At 40.0% G+C, this 14,090-nt stretch overlaps 1 protein-coding gene across 1 annotated transcript; it reads right to left on the bottom strand.

The window, feature by feature from the left end:
- Nucleotides 1–10,118: 10,118 nt before the first annotated feature.
- Nucleotides 10,119–13,713, bottom strand: lrrc69 (leucine rich repeat containing 69). Its single transcript, XM_076301768.1, has 8 exons — nucleotides 13,537–13,713; nucleotides 13,291–13,417; nucleotides 12,599–12,671; nucleotides 12,285–12,480; nucleotides 12,102–12,173; nucleotides 11,732–11,833; nucleotides 11,180–11,359; nucleotides 10,119–10,229 (listed from the first exon to the last, which is right to left on the bottom strand). The coding sequence occupies exons 1-8, from the start codon at nucleotides 13,711–13,713 to the stop codon at nucleotides 10,119–10,121; spliced, it is 1,038 nt and encodes a 345-aa protein (XP_076157883.1).
- Between the last annotated feature and the right edge of the window lie 377 nt (nucleotides 13,714–14,090).

Here is a 14,090-nt window from a genome sequence, read left to right as displayed (position 1 = left end):
GAGATCCGTGCTGAAACCAAGGGGTCATCAGGTGGAAAGGACAGATAGAGCTGTGTGTCGTCTGCATAGCAGTGGTATGAGAAGCCATGCGAACGGATAATCTGTCCCAAGGAGGTGGTGTAGATAGCAAAGAGAAGGGGGCCCAGTACTGAGCCCTGGGGGACCCCTGTGGTGAGATGGTGAGGTGCAGATAGCTGACCAAGCCATGATACGTTAAACGAGCGTCCTGTGAGGTAGGATTCAAACCAGGAGAGAGCAGAACCGGAGATTCCCATGTTAGCGAGTATAGAGAGAAGGATGCGGTGATTAACCGTGTCAAAGGCAGCCGATAAGTCAAGCAGAATGAGTACTGATGACCGAGCGGTCGCCCTGGCTTCTTTTAAGGCTTCTGTTACAGACAGCAGAGCCGTTTCGGTAGAGTGGCCGCTTTTGAACCCAGACTGATTTGGATCCAGAAGGTTGTTCTGTGAAAGGAAGTCAGAGACCTGTTTGGAGACTGCTCGTTCAATGCCTTTGGATAGGAAAGGCAGGAGTGAGACAGGGCGGTAGTTCTCGACTTGAGCAGGGTTGAGAGAAGCTTTCTTAAGTAACGGTGTTACCCGGGCCATTTTGAACGCTGTTGGAAATGTGCCGGAGGTTAGCGAGGCATTGATCACGTGTGTGATAGCTGGTGCGATGGTCGGGCTGATGGACTGAAGTAGGCTCGTAGGTATAGGGTCCAGCGAGCATGTGGTAGGTACTATATTGAGAACAGCAGGAAGAGTATTGGTCTATTTGTGTTTGGAGACTAAGTATACTATATTGAGAACAGCAGGAAGAGTATTTAGTATACTATATTGAGAACAGCAGGTAGAGCATTGGTCTGTTTGTGTTTGGAGATTTAGCATACTATATTGAGAACAGCAGGAAGAGTATTTAGTATATTATATTCAGAACAGCAGGAAGAGTATTTGTCTGTTTGTGTTTGGAGATTTAGCATACTATATTGAGAACAGCAGGAACAGTATTTAGTATACTATATTGAGAACAGCGGAGACAGTATTTAGTATACTATATTGAGAACAGCAGGAAGAGCATTGTCCAAAAGTACAGTGTTTTGATGAAGAATGCTGCAAAGATATATTGGTATAAAGAATTGAGGACTGATCCTGTCTAGAACATGAACATATAGAAAACGTACAACAGTAAATTGTCTTATTAGATTAAACCTGAATTTCCTGAATTTCCCCTTGGGGATCAATAAAGTATCTATCTATCTATCTATCTATCTATCTATCTATCTAAACCAAAAATCTCAAAATGCTTCCAACCAAGAGGACTCTTCTTTATGAGATGTTCAAATTTGAACAAAACTGAGTTTTAAAAAAAGGTAGATTCAAAAACGTTCTTTGATTGCCAAAATGGGTAATTCTGAAATCATGAAATGATGAAAGGAAGTTTTAAAACTCATTGCTGGATATCCATCTGAGGTGCTATTCTGAGCAGCCTGTGCTAGTGGATTCAGTGGCTAGCCATTCTCTGCAGACGGCTTGCACATCTGAAGTGATCCTTGGCCGTGTTTGGCTTCATGCACACCTGTTCCAGAGGACCATCTCAAATCACTCTTGTCCATGACCAACCCAGTGGAGCCTAACCCTGACCATCTGCACCGCCAGGGAACCTGCTTCAGTAAGATGGATACATGAAGCTGTGACTGGTGCTCAGCTGGTGAACGAATACACATAGAGAGGGAGGGAGGGAGGGAGAGGGAGAGAGAGAGAGAGAGAGAGAGAAACAGAGAGACACACAAATACACATAGAGGGAGGGAGGGAGAGAGAGAGAGAGACAGACAGAGAGAGAGAATAGCGGACAACATTCCTCAAGGACACGCCACCCCCCCAACAGCTGAGACAGATGTTTGGCCACTGGAGCCAGAATGCCACAGGCATGGAGTGTTCCAGAAAAAAAGAAAGAGGATGTCCAGATGCCACTACCTGGGAAGCGCTGGTGTCAGCTGTGCATGGTCAGGCCATAGCACCAGGCCGTAACCCGTGTCTCTGGAGTGCTCCATTAGCCGGGGTGGAGGATTTGAGGGTTTTTCTGCCGTCATAGTTGTACCATTTGGACATGTTTGTGGATACAATTGAATTTTTGCAGCGGTTTCTCATCCTGGAAGTCTTTCACAAGCGCAAATCCCTTCTCAAACAGTGCCAACTCCCCAACACAATCGTTTCTTTAATTAATTAGTGACACTCGATAGAGAACATACAACTATAAGTGTGTACAAACATTTTAACATCATATTTTATAAGATGTTTATGTGGAAATGTCAAGACTTGTCTCTCAAGAGAATAGTATATATATATATATATATATATATATATCTTTTGCCAAGACACATAATTATACATCGTCGCTTACAAAAAAACCTCTTCTTGGCCATGAAATCATTTATCCCAGTTCCCATATCTCAGTTGTAACTTATGGCTCTATCCATTTGTATCGTAACGCCTGAGTTGTACGCGCGAACGTGACATAATTGCCTGGCTTGTAGCATTTTAGCATTCCAGTTTGTCTTTGTGGGGAAGAACATGGACGCCAGCAGATATCCCAAATGCGAAACAATTATTTAAGGAAAAGGATAAGAAGGTTTGCGTATGTTACGTAACACGCTGAGATGGTGATGGTATGCATGACCGTGGGAATTCAACATAGCCATGGTACAGGTGAAGAGTAATAGGTCATTTGTTTCTAAGCAAAACCGTTCTCAATCTTAGCCTCACAGAGTTATAGCTGTACAGTTTACTCACCTCTCTGTTTTATGTCTGCTGTTGACATCCCACTGCCACGAGTTAGTTCATCTCTGATGTTCAGGTGTATACTCCTCATTCTTGCCTTCCCCGGACTGCAAGGACTGCTACTGAGCTGGTGTTGAATCATCCTGTGAAGTATAAGGACAAAATTCTTAATTCTATTTTTCTTCGGGAGTCTTTCAAGTAGAAACAGAAGAGAGAATTTTTTTTTTCAAAAATACAAGAAGTGAAGGGGATAAGAAGGGCTGTAGAGAGGGCTGGAGGAAAGGGCTGTAAAAAAGTGTGACCAAAGCATCCAGTTTATTCAACAATAAAAAATAATTAAATTTTGACAGTTCCAACAATAATAAAAAAAAAACATTCTAAAATGAATCTTTCCCCTTATAACCCCTTATCTGAGCTGGTGCTGCCTTTTCCATTGTGTTTATGTCTATAGAGCTGGCTAATTATTTCTGCCGTTTCAACATTACATCAATTGCTTCACAATAGAAGAGAGGAATTAAGGAAATAACCACCTTTAACCTCAATTCTTTGAAGCTAAATGCATACCAAAACATTTAGTTCATTATAGTCTAATGCTAGCAGGAAGCTTTGTAATTTAACCAACAATCGTGTCAGTCAAGTATGCAGCGCTGTACAAATGAATTGGAAATTACATACTCTTGATAAAAATGTTATATTTAAATGGCTTTGTAGTGGGCTTAAACTTGTTTATGGACGACAAAACAAAAACAGTACTACAACAGAGTATACTAGTTCAGTTTCTAACATCACATTCCAATTAGGCCTGAAATGATGAAAGAGCTATGTATCTCAGGCTTTATTACGTCCCTATTGGCCTGCGTATGACTTCACATTAAACGTAACCCTACCGTTGATATTCATCAGACACCATGTCTCATATGTTAATATTTGATTTTGAGTTAAAAAAAAAGCAGGCTGCCAATTCAGTCTGTCAGGTCTATTATGTGTTTATGTCTTTCACAAAAGAGATAAAGAATCACATACCTCAAAACACTTATTTTGGAGAGTTGTGCTGTATCTGGAGATTTTGACCTGTATTCATATCCATGGATCTTAAGAAAAAATCAATAAAAAAGAAATGCCTCTTAAAATCAAAATAATGATGTAAAACTGCTCCCACTGTTACGTCTTTCTGAGGCAGGGAAATCTAATGCAAGAGTTGCATGAGCTGAATTGTAAAAAAAGATGTTATGAACACGTTATATCTTCTAGTTTCTAGGCTGCCTAAAGAAATCAATTGGCATTAAATAATACAAAAATATAATCTCTCTAAATACAGGCAAGCTGTCGTGCAATGATGCCGCAAGAACAGAACTGGACCCAGCAGTAGAATCAACAGACTGAATTAGCGGAGTTGGTTTAATTAATGTGTCTTATTATATTCAATATTTTGAAATAAACTCAGGTCATTCAAACATTCTCCAGCCTTGTATACGGCAAACAATTCACTATGCATGCAGCATTTCAGAAATGTAAGGCAAGCACTCACAGACAACAGAAAAGCAGAGATCATGAACTTCCAAACGAAGGTTCAAGGCAGATCTCAAAAACATACGCCTCATAAAAACTGAGTTAATTATCCAAAAACAACGGGAACCAGGAGTAGTCAATGGGTTGAAAAAACAACATCTCTAAGGCACACACAAGGACTTGACCTAACTGGACTTGACTAGACTAAACTAGAGAAGAACTTTACATTAGACAAACATAAAAGCAGACAAGAGCATGGCAAGAACCCCTCACAAGAACCAGAGGAAAATAATCCAGCAAAGAAAAGAACATCAGACAGGGTTTAAATACTCAGGACTGGCAAGGTACAGGATGGGACTCAGGTGAGGGGTAAAGACAGGGATACACGGAACAAGAAGCACAGGACAATGGTGCACAGTTCACAGGAAGTAAACAGAAGCATACAGGAAGTGATAATGTACAGAAACACAAGACACAATCCTCTGGAAGTCTGTGCTCAAAGCTCAACCAGCATCAATACCATTGACAACCCACAAATCACAAGCATTATTTGACACTCAAATGAATGACCACTGGTTGAGTCATGTTTAATTGTGGGTTTATATACTGAAACTGAAGAGTTTATTCTAGGCTTCTGTTTTGAAGTGTAATGATGTGTGGCACACAGGGTTTACAACAAACCTGGAAATAAAGAAGACTAAGTTTGTTTGGAATTCACAAAGAACAAACATGTTTGATGTCCTTTTATGGGAGAAATAGCAACTTTTACTTCAAAAAATCAAAGACCATACCTTCCACCCCACCTCACCCCTGAAAGGAAAATGAGAAGAAACTCTGGCTTGCTTTTCCCCACAGTGCGTCCCACAGTCATTACGGGAAAAATGTGGAAACTTCCGAAGAGTGAAAACACAAGATTAAAGCATGTTTGTTCTTTGAAGTTTCTGCTTTCGATGGTGGATTTCTCTGTCTTTACCAACATGGGTGTTTTTGCTGTGTGAAAAGGGGAAAGGGAATGACCTAAAACTGCCAAAGAACACAGCGGACTCATCAGCAGGCGCTTTCTACCAGCCTCACCCCACCACAGCCCCAAACCCCAACACACACGACTGCAGAAACAAACCTCCACTGGTAATGGTGCTGCCCCCACTCCAAAAAAAAAAACTCCAAGGTTTGATGGATTTTTTTTTTTTTTTTAATTTTTTTGTTTGCTTGTTTAGTTCATTGGTTCGGCCTTTTTGTTGTTGCTTTTATAGTTTGATTTTGTCTGTCGTGATGTTAACAAAGTGTTTTTGATCATAGACTGTTGTGACCACAAGTGTATGACCTAGCTGCTTCAAATTGGTGTTTCTTTTTTTTATAAGCCTCAAGGGCAATGTGTGACTACTCATGCCCCTACCATCCATGTTAATAACCTGAGAGATAAAACAAACGTATTTATTACATTGCTGCAAACTTTACACTAAACATCTTTAATTTGAAAACTAAAGACAATATTGTTCTTCAGAAATGAGATCTGCAATGCCTTAGTCATATTCTGTTCTATCGTCATGGACACCACCAAGCAAGTCTGTTTTACTGGACACCATTTCACACTATAGGCTACTTATCAAAGATCACATTTTCCAATTCATGCAGGTGTATTTCCGTTCCTCCAGTTGCAATGGCATTTCTATCTTATACATGTAAATGTTGGGATTTAACCCTTAAAGGTGTTAGTTTTTGAACATTTTAACATAAGATTCCATTCCGCAACAATTCAAGGTCCTAAAATTCTATGTTGAATTCAGACCCCTAGAGAGAGATCTATCTATAAGGCTCTGGTTGAATTCAATGAACCCAGATATTCTTTAGAACGTTCATTTTCCAACATTCTCGTGACGGTACACCCAGGACTGGAGATGGTGTACCTACCTGTCCCCTCTCCTCTTCTCCATGGCCTCACTGCTGGGATGTGTTCCAGAGAAACACACTGCCATCTAGCATCCATTTGGATCTCTGCAGGCTGATGGGGAGAGTAGCAAAATTGATCCACAAGCCATCATGCTGACAATGCCTTGGTCCTCTGCCAACAGCTCGATAAGGGCTTTTTCATTCAGCCAGAGATGTGAGACAATAGATTTCCCTGATTGGAGAGAGCTCTATTCCAGCTCTGATAGTGGTTTGCCATGTGCTATTGAGTAGCTGTTTTTCTTCCTCTCACTCCCCAAGACTTTAATACGTCAATCTGCGGCACTCATTTCAATCATTAGAGTCGAACATGTAAAGAGCATGCTTTGTTTCATTCAGAACCATTTTGAGGCATTTTTGGAAATGAACGGTGAAAAGTGTTTACTTTCTCTTTGTTTACTTTCTCTGTCTGTCTTTTCAAACATGGAAAAATGTAAATGGCCTCATTCATACACTTCAGCTACCCATCAAAATATTTATTTTCCTGTCTGGAATTGGAAGCGAACATATGCAAAATGAATAAGAAAATCATTAATCTCAAGGGTAGTTTACTTCTAAAACAATCTGTCCAACCACTTAAGTGACACAATGGTGGTGTATGTTGAACATATACTGTTGGAGGAGGTAACATTGGTTATATACTGTATATTTTGCATTCTTCAAATCACATGACATAGCATTCTTGCCTATTGGGATAATGCAGCTGTTTTAGCACAAAGAATAATCAAATGTTTTTTGTTTTTTCTCAGAAGAATAAAAATTGTTTCAAATGAGTGGAGGCACACATAAATACTTTGGTTCCAAAACGCTATATCCCTATTTTTAAAAACATTCAAAAGTAATATAATTTAATCATGTATTTCAGGTAATATTAATAAAACTGCAGTTGTGTTTTTTTGATCGAGGAAAGATAAATCAAACAAAAATACCCAATTGCAGTTCTACTGAAATAACTTCAAATATACTTTCAAGTCTACTGTCAACAGGAACAACATTAGAGTGGTTCTGGTTTAGCCATGCCTTGTACATGCACATTAAATATGTATATCACTACTGATCTGAAGTGCATAATTAACATAGTGAACTTCAAATGAACAGAGTTCATAGTTTTCATGTCATGCTAGCACTGAAAGTATAACCATGAAGAAGCACAGACAAGACAATCTAAGAAGAAAGTGTTGTAAATTGTGTTGAGTGTCTTTGTTTACGAGTGTGTGTTTGTGTGTTTGCAGTCGTGTGCGAGCATGTGTGTATAGGAGCAGCTGGGAGGTTCATATCTGATTTCCTTGGAGAGAGCGGAGCGAGAGTAGCAGCCGGGAGAATCTCTTCGGTTTTAGAGGCATACACGCCTAATGTAGACTATTAAAATGGGGCCACTGCGAGACTTCTCCATCTTTCCCATACATCACTCTGAGTGACTTTGCCTGAAGCTCCCTCCACTTTTTGAGCTCTTGAAATTAAAATTTATGCACAGCTACTTTATTCATCGCCTCCTTTTACCCGACGAGGTGGCGGAGATATTTTCATGATAGACAATACTCCCCAAGTCATTTTCAGAACCAGCTAACTACTGCAATTATAATATCAGGCACAAGTCTCTGGCTTCTGGTCGCGCTGCAGTCTGCAGTCCTCCTGTGATAACAATCCAGAAGTGTCAATACACACACACACACACACACACACACTGGTGATGTACTGATTACAAACATCTGTGTGTGTGTGTGTGTGTGTGTTCTTTATAGGTTTTTCAGAGCACATGTTTGTTTGTGTGAAACAAGGTTACAAAAACAACAGGAGCTGGATGAGCTGTACTGTATTACCAAAGCCGCCTGCCTGCTCACAGAGAGAGAGGTTCATGGACAGAGGAGCTGACACCAGACACATCCTCAGGCTACTTTCCTGCCCCAGGACTCAACATCTGGTCTTTAGAATAATGCATGTTCCATTCCTCTCTTCCCCCTCCTCTCTCTCTCTCACTCACTCTCATCTCTTCCCTTTCTCCCTCTCCACACGTCCCTTTTAAATTCACATACACTGAGGTTTCTAACTCACAACCACATGCTCAGTGTTGGCAGTGGACAGCAGTGACCTGCCCGTGACGGAGGTGCTGGGGGGGAGGGGGTGATCATACGGTGGCCTTTACTTACTCTAGTGGTCCGTTAGTGGTCCTCCAGCACACACACACACACAGACAGACAGGCGGCCAAATGGGTGCCAAAGAGCCTGCTGCTCCGATGCCCTTCATTTCCGCCACACTGACTTAATGACCAGCAGAATTTGTTTGACTACATTTTAAGATGGGGTCCACACATCTGTTACCCCTAGCAGCTGGAAGAAGCTAACAACGGCATTGTGCATCAATGGCTGCAAACACCACACATCTAATGCAGCATGCAACATCCATGAAGTGAACTTAAATGTCAAAGAGGAACTAACACTTTAAATTCGCTCTTTTAGCCTATAATAGACATCGTATTATATTTCTACTTTCATAGCACAATGACTTAATGATGTAAAGTTATGAATCCATAGGGTGGGTTTGTCTTCACACATGAAAAGCTTCATGGCAGGCCTAATTTCAAAGGATGTATTTGTGTTTGATCCTAATTGAACATGACTAATGTGTCATAATGGTGCAAACCATAGAAATTATAGTTTAAATTTAAAAAACAAGAGGAGGTACTGAAATCCTTACCAGCATGGGGGCATTAGCAGAAAGTGACTGCTATGGTGTACTATTTATGTTTTCTGTTGATGTGCTTGAATATACAGATAAATTGAAGATAAATTCCTGTGGATTTGGTCAGCCTGATGGCCAGTAGCACTCACTCCACCTGTGCTTCAGAGAAAGTAGGTCTGTTCAGGGATATAAATGGCCGTCTAAAAGGCCGAGCACCTTTGGCTCGTTCTGACTGGACATCCTCTTGGACGTCATTATTTCCTAAGTGCACTTTTCTCTCCCTGCACTTGCTGAATTGATTGAAACAAAATGTCACAATTATGCCCTGTAGCCCCCTCCTTAATTATTCATCAATTAGCGGCTTTTTTTTCTCCTGGACTGATTTTTCATTCAGTTTGCAGAGATGTATGGTTCCCCTGCTGTTAACCAGTCCAAAGTCATTAGTTTCTGGGTTTGCAATTAAACCTGATGCATAATTCATCAGGCCCAACTCTGCAGACAGCTCCAGAAGCTCAAGAGGCCTGGATGGAAAATTAATGCAGAGAAATGAAGTTTTCTCTCAGGTTGGAACAGATGCCACTGCCCTGAACTGGAGGTGGAAACAAAGTGTGCTTTTGTGCTGTGGGCTGAAACGAGGTGCGATTGTGGTGGTGGCACACAGGTGGTGGGGAATATATTGTTAAACACAATCTACTGCCAGGACTGTGAGGGGCATCTAAAGAAGGCAAAATGGATGAATAAATCTGGGACGGACTCATTTAAGATGGAAGGGGCTGGTATGTAATCTTACAAACTGACAGACAGGTAACATATGGTGTTTTGTTCTGGCGTGATAAGAGGGGATTTTTTTGTTGTTGTTGTTTTTACTGGAAAAAAATCTTAGCTTAAAGACTGGGTTGAGATGCTTTTTAGAAGAGATCCTTTCTAAAATGTCATGAAATATTTATGGGCAAAAGTCTTACTTAAACGAGGCACAATTCTGAACTTCCACTGAATCCACACTGAGCAATAACATGTTACATGCACATAGTGTTAGTGTGCGTTCAGCCCAAAGTCAGTGATCTCATACTGCCATCTGCTGGATAACAAAGGTACTGAGAATGTGATTTCACAGCTTTTATACAAGACAATCTATATGATATTTAAATCCAACCGCAGAAACATCCAGAACACATCTGCAAATGAAATAGGATTTTAATTCACTTTAAACTGTTGATGCAATTCCATAGTATGAGTGGCCTTTCTCATTGAAGCAGGTGTAGGAACACAGGACTGCTCGAACTGGCACAGTCAAGTTCCTCTTCATGCCCATGTCCTGAGAGAAGCATACAGAGGGATTTGCATAGTATATCAGGAACAGCTCGATTCTATGCTTACACATTTTATATTTCTATTTCATCTCTTCCATTTATGAGTAGAACACTGCTTTAAGGTAGAACACTAGAACACTTTAAAGTAGAACACTGCTTTAACACTAAAGTGCAGTTTGAAATCATTGCCATTGGACAAGTGACTTTTTGAAGTTTGTACTACAGACTAATGGCCAGGCCAAGTCATTTGGAGCCAATATTTGTAGGCCTAGGGGACTTTCATTTAAAAGAAAATGACCTTCCTTTGCAACCTACCATAGTAATGTAACATGATGCATGAATGTTGCTTCACTCCTTCCTGAATATATTATGAGGCCTTTATGTGGTTTTATGAATGTGCCATGCATGCACCCTTCAAGTAATGTGTTACCGAGATTCTCAGTACACACAATTAACCTCATTTGGTTATTGCAAGGCATGTTCTCCTCTAAGATTAAATGTGCATACATTGCACTTCTTATATGCTATTAAAATACATTTATGGGGCATTTTATCATATGTGTATGCATTACAAGGCATTGTAGGTTGTTTTAGTTGTTTTTGCATGTGTGTTATATGCTGTTATACTGTATATTCACTGCAAAAATCGACTGTGTGCATTGTCCGTGAATTTCTACAGCTTGTTGGTTGTCCATTAATTTCCCAGTGGGTAGAAGCAATGCCACCAGAATAAAATGTGTGTATGTGTATGTGTATGTGTATGTGTATGTGTATGTGTATGTGTATGTGTATGTGTGTATGTGTGTATGTGTGTGTGTGTGTGTGTGTGTGTGTGTATGTGTGTGTGTGTGTGTATTTCCAAATTTAAGTTTAACTTAAGCCATTTCAATAGGCACTTATATAGTATAGTTTTCAGAGTTTGGAGATTTGAAGTGTGAAGCCAAGTGGTTCATACTTTTTTGAGGTTGACAAACTGGACACACTCCAACCAGGTGGTGAGGAAGGGCTTGTGGCAGACGGCACACCATCCCCACTGAGACAGCATGCTGACCAGTTCAGGGTAGAGGGGTAGTGTCCGGTGAACCACCGAACACTGTTTCCTCTTCTCCATCAGCACCTCCCGTGCGGCCAGCTCCTATAGGAACAAGCTCAGGTCATCACAGTCAGATACAGCCTCACCCACAGTAGCCTCTAGCTCTGGGGCGCGTTTCCCAAAACCATAGTTGCTAACCTGTTATCAACTCCAAGTCCAAACTAATAATAGTAAAAAGTGAGTGGGTCCTGTCCCACTCTCATATAGGCCTAATGGCTCTGACACCAATGGATGGACATACAGTCTTATTTTGTTCATTTTACCATTTTGCTTCTAATTTAATATACTGTATCTATTGTATTCTGTAATACAAATGACACATTATAAACACTACATAACTGGTCTATGCCTGTTGTGTTACAGTGGAGAACTATACAATGGGAGAGAGTAGGCCTACCTGCAATTCAAACTCACCTTTAATGACAAAACCTCTATCTCCTGAACAGACGTCATTAGTTCTGCATGGACAAGACTATTGCCCTCACAAAGCAGCTCCTCCAGGGCAAGGAAACCAAACTGAGGCACAAAAGGAAACAAGACGGTTAGTGGAAAATTCAAAGTCTATTATTTCTCTCCTTATCTTATTAAGTAAATGAAGATAGTCAGATATTGGTATTGTACATTTTTTGGATGAGCAAAAAAAGTATTCAGCACAGAAATGGAATTGACAAGCTCATCTTAGCCCCTGATGTAATTTATAAAGGAATACCAATTCCAATCACTGTGCGTGTGTGTGTGTGTGTGTGTGTGTGTTCATCCATCTCTTTAGCCACCAACCACATACATCAGTAGGAAACATGGTCAGAAGGTTTCCAGCAACATCCAGTATTCTGAGACTTTTGCAGCCACTAATGCCCTAAATGGGGGAAAAATGAAATATCAACAAAACCGGAAAGGGGAAAAACGTATGGTTTGTAGTTCATTCTCAAACAATCACTAGAAACAAGTTTCACAAACACCATTGTACCTCTGGCAGTTCATACAGGTTGTTTCTTGCCAAGTACAGTTTCCTCAGATTAGACAGTCTGCCCAACACTGGTGGCAAGGAGGACACTTTGTTGTTGTTCAGATTGATTTCAGTTAGTTGGACAAGACAACCTAGCTCAGCAGGGACACACTCTAGCAGGTTATCCATGATACTGAAAATCTCCAGATTCACAAGGCTGCAAGAAAGTAGACCTGCGATTAGCAAAATGATCATTATAATCCTGTCAAGAATGTCTTTTTATGAATACATTGTCATGACATGAAGGAGGCATGTAGGCTATTTTGTGTACCCACCTTTTTATCTGTGGAGGTATGACTTTGATTTTATTATGGTTCACATTGAGAAGTGTAAGGTTTGGTAGTTCTTCTGTAGAGGACAGTTGATATTCCCTGTAGAGTTCACTCTTCATAATGTTTTCACTTGTCAAGACAACTTAAAATATGTCCATAATAAACTGCACCAGCCTAGCCATGAGCATGATCTTGCCAGCTTGTAAATATTTTTGTAAATAATAATAATAATAATAATAATAATAATAATAATAATAGGCCTGATAATTATTATTATTATTATTATAAACCACCTAAAAATAACCTGCCTACCTGCCAGTCTTTCCTTGTAGACTATGCAAAAGCATCATTATTATACATCGTAATTCATAATTAAAATAATAAATTAAGAGTGACTTCTTAAAAGCTAAGATAGCCTAGGCCTACTGCATCTACATCAAGGATCCACAAAAAGTGCTCCAAGTTATAGAGCACCCACATGCTCCATAAAACCATTGAACCTGCAGTTAAGATAAAGAGGGTTTGTATATCTATGGTTTGATACTGCATGATGCCACAAGTGCATAAAACTAGGCTATCTTTGATGAATATTCTTATTAAACTATTTTTCAATTTTGACAAATGGCCTGATTGTGAGACAAAATGGGTCTGCCCAGAACAAAACGTCGCTCTTAAATTCCCAAAACATAACCTACCGAAAATATCTGGTGGTAAACTTTCGATCTTGTTTCCGAACAAATACAGCTTTCTTAATGCATGCAGGTGCTTCAGAACCACTGGAATCTCCAGAAGAATGTTATTTCCCAAGTTTAGCTCTGTCAACTGCAGAGGTTAGCATGCGTCAAAACACCATCAATATTTACATTCATAGGCTACATTCACTGTCAAAATAAGTCAAAAGTAACGTCATGTTTTCATTCAGATAGGCCTAGGATACCCACCTGTTGTAGTGACTGCAGTTCTGTTGGTAAAACTGAAAGAAGGTTGTTGTTTAAATGTAGTGCCAAAATGCATTTTAAGCGTGCAATTGATTTAGGCAAGTCTGAAATCTTTCTCGAACTTAGACTGAAAGATTTTGCGTTTGCGCTTAAAGCCCTTATTATTAAATTATTCGCCATTTCTTTCATAGAACTCGTTCCCATAGAAACCAGACGCAAACTGTTAAGTGTTCTTGGTTCTAAATTTTTCCCCCGACTTTTTCCCATGCAGACCATTAGAGGTCGTGTTTTTTTTAGATTGGTGGCATGAGAGACTGAGTTTTATCCGGCCAAAAATATATCAGAATTAGGAACCAATACAATAGAAATGCAAACCCCTGTTGCAATTACTTTACATAAATGGAAAGGCAATAGGCTACAGTTTGCTGCCACACAAGCATGAGCTGCAATAATAGGCTACAAAAAAAAAAACAATTATATATATATATATATATATGCACCACTGCAGTCACCTATACATGTAAATATATTGACTGCAGTGGTGCTTCAGGCGAAAT

Source organism: Alosa pseudoharengus, unplaced genomic scaffold (genome assembly GCF_046254945.1).
Source record: "Alosa pseudoharengus isolate Yale_2024_CS ecotype anadromous, Long Island Sound unplaced genomic scaffold, YU_APseudo_1.1 YU_APseudo_1.1_scf_23, whole genome shotgun sequence".
In the NCBI taxonomy this organism is placed as follows: Eukaryota; Metazoa; Chordata; class Actinopteri; order Clupeiformes; family Clupeidae; genus Alosa; species Alosa pseudoharengus.
Note: the sequence above shows the minus strand (reverse complement) of the source record. Positions and strands in the feature narration are given on the sequence as shown.

Bases quoted from the DNA above. Each gene is read 5' to 3' on its own strand.
- lrrc69 (XM_076301768.1), bottom strand. From the start codon at position 13,713: ATGGCGAATAATTTAATAATAAGGGCTTTAAGCGCAAACGCAAAATCT. The intron at 13,418-13,536 runs GTGGGTATCCTA...TAACCTCTGCAG, and splicing joins AACTGCAGTCACTACAACAG to TTGACAGAGCTAAACTTGGG. The intron at 10,230-11,179 runs GTATGAACCACT...TGCTTCTCTCAG, and splicing joins AGTTTGTCAACCTCAAAAAA to GACATGGGCATGAAGAGGAA.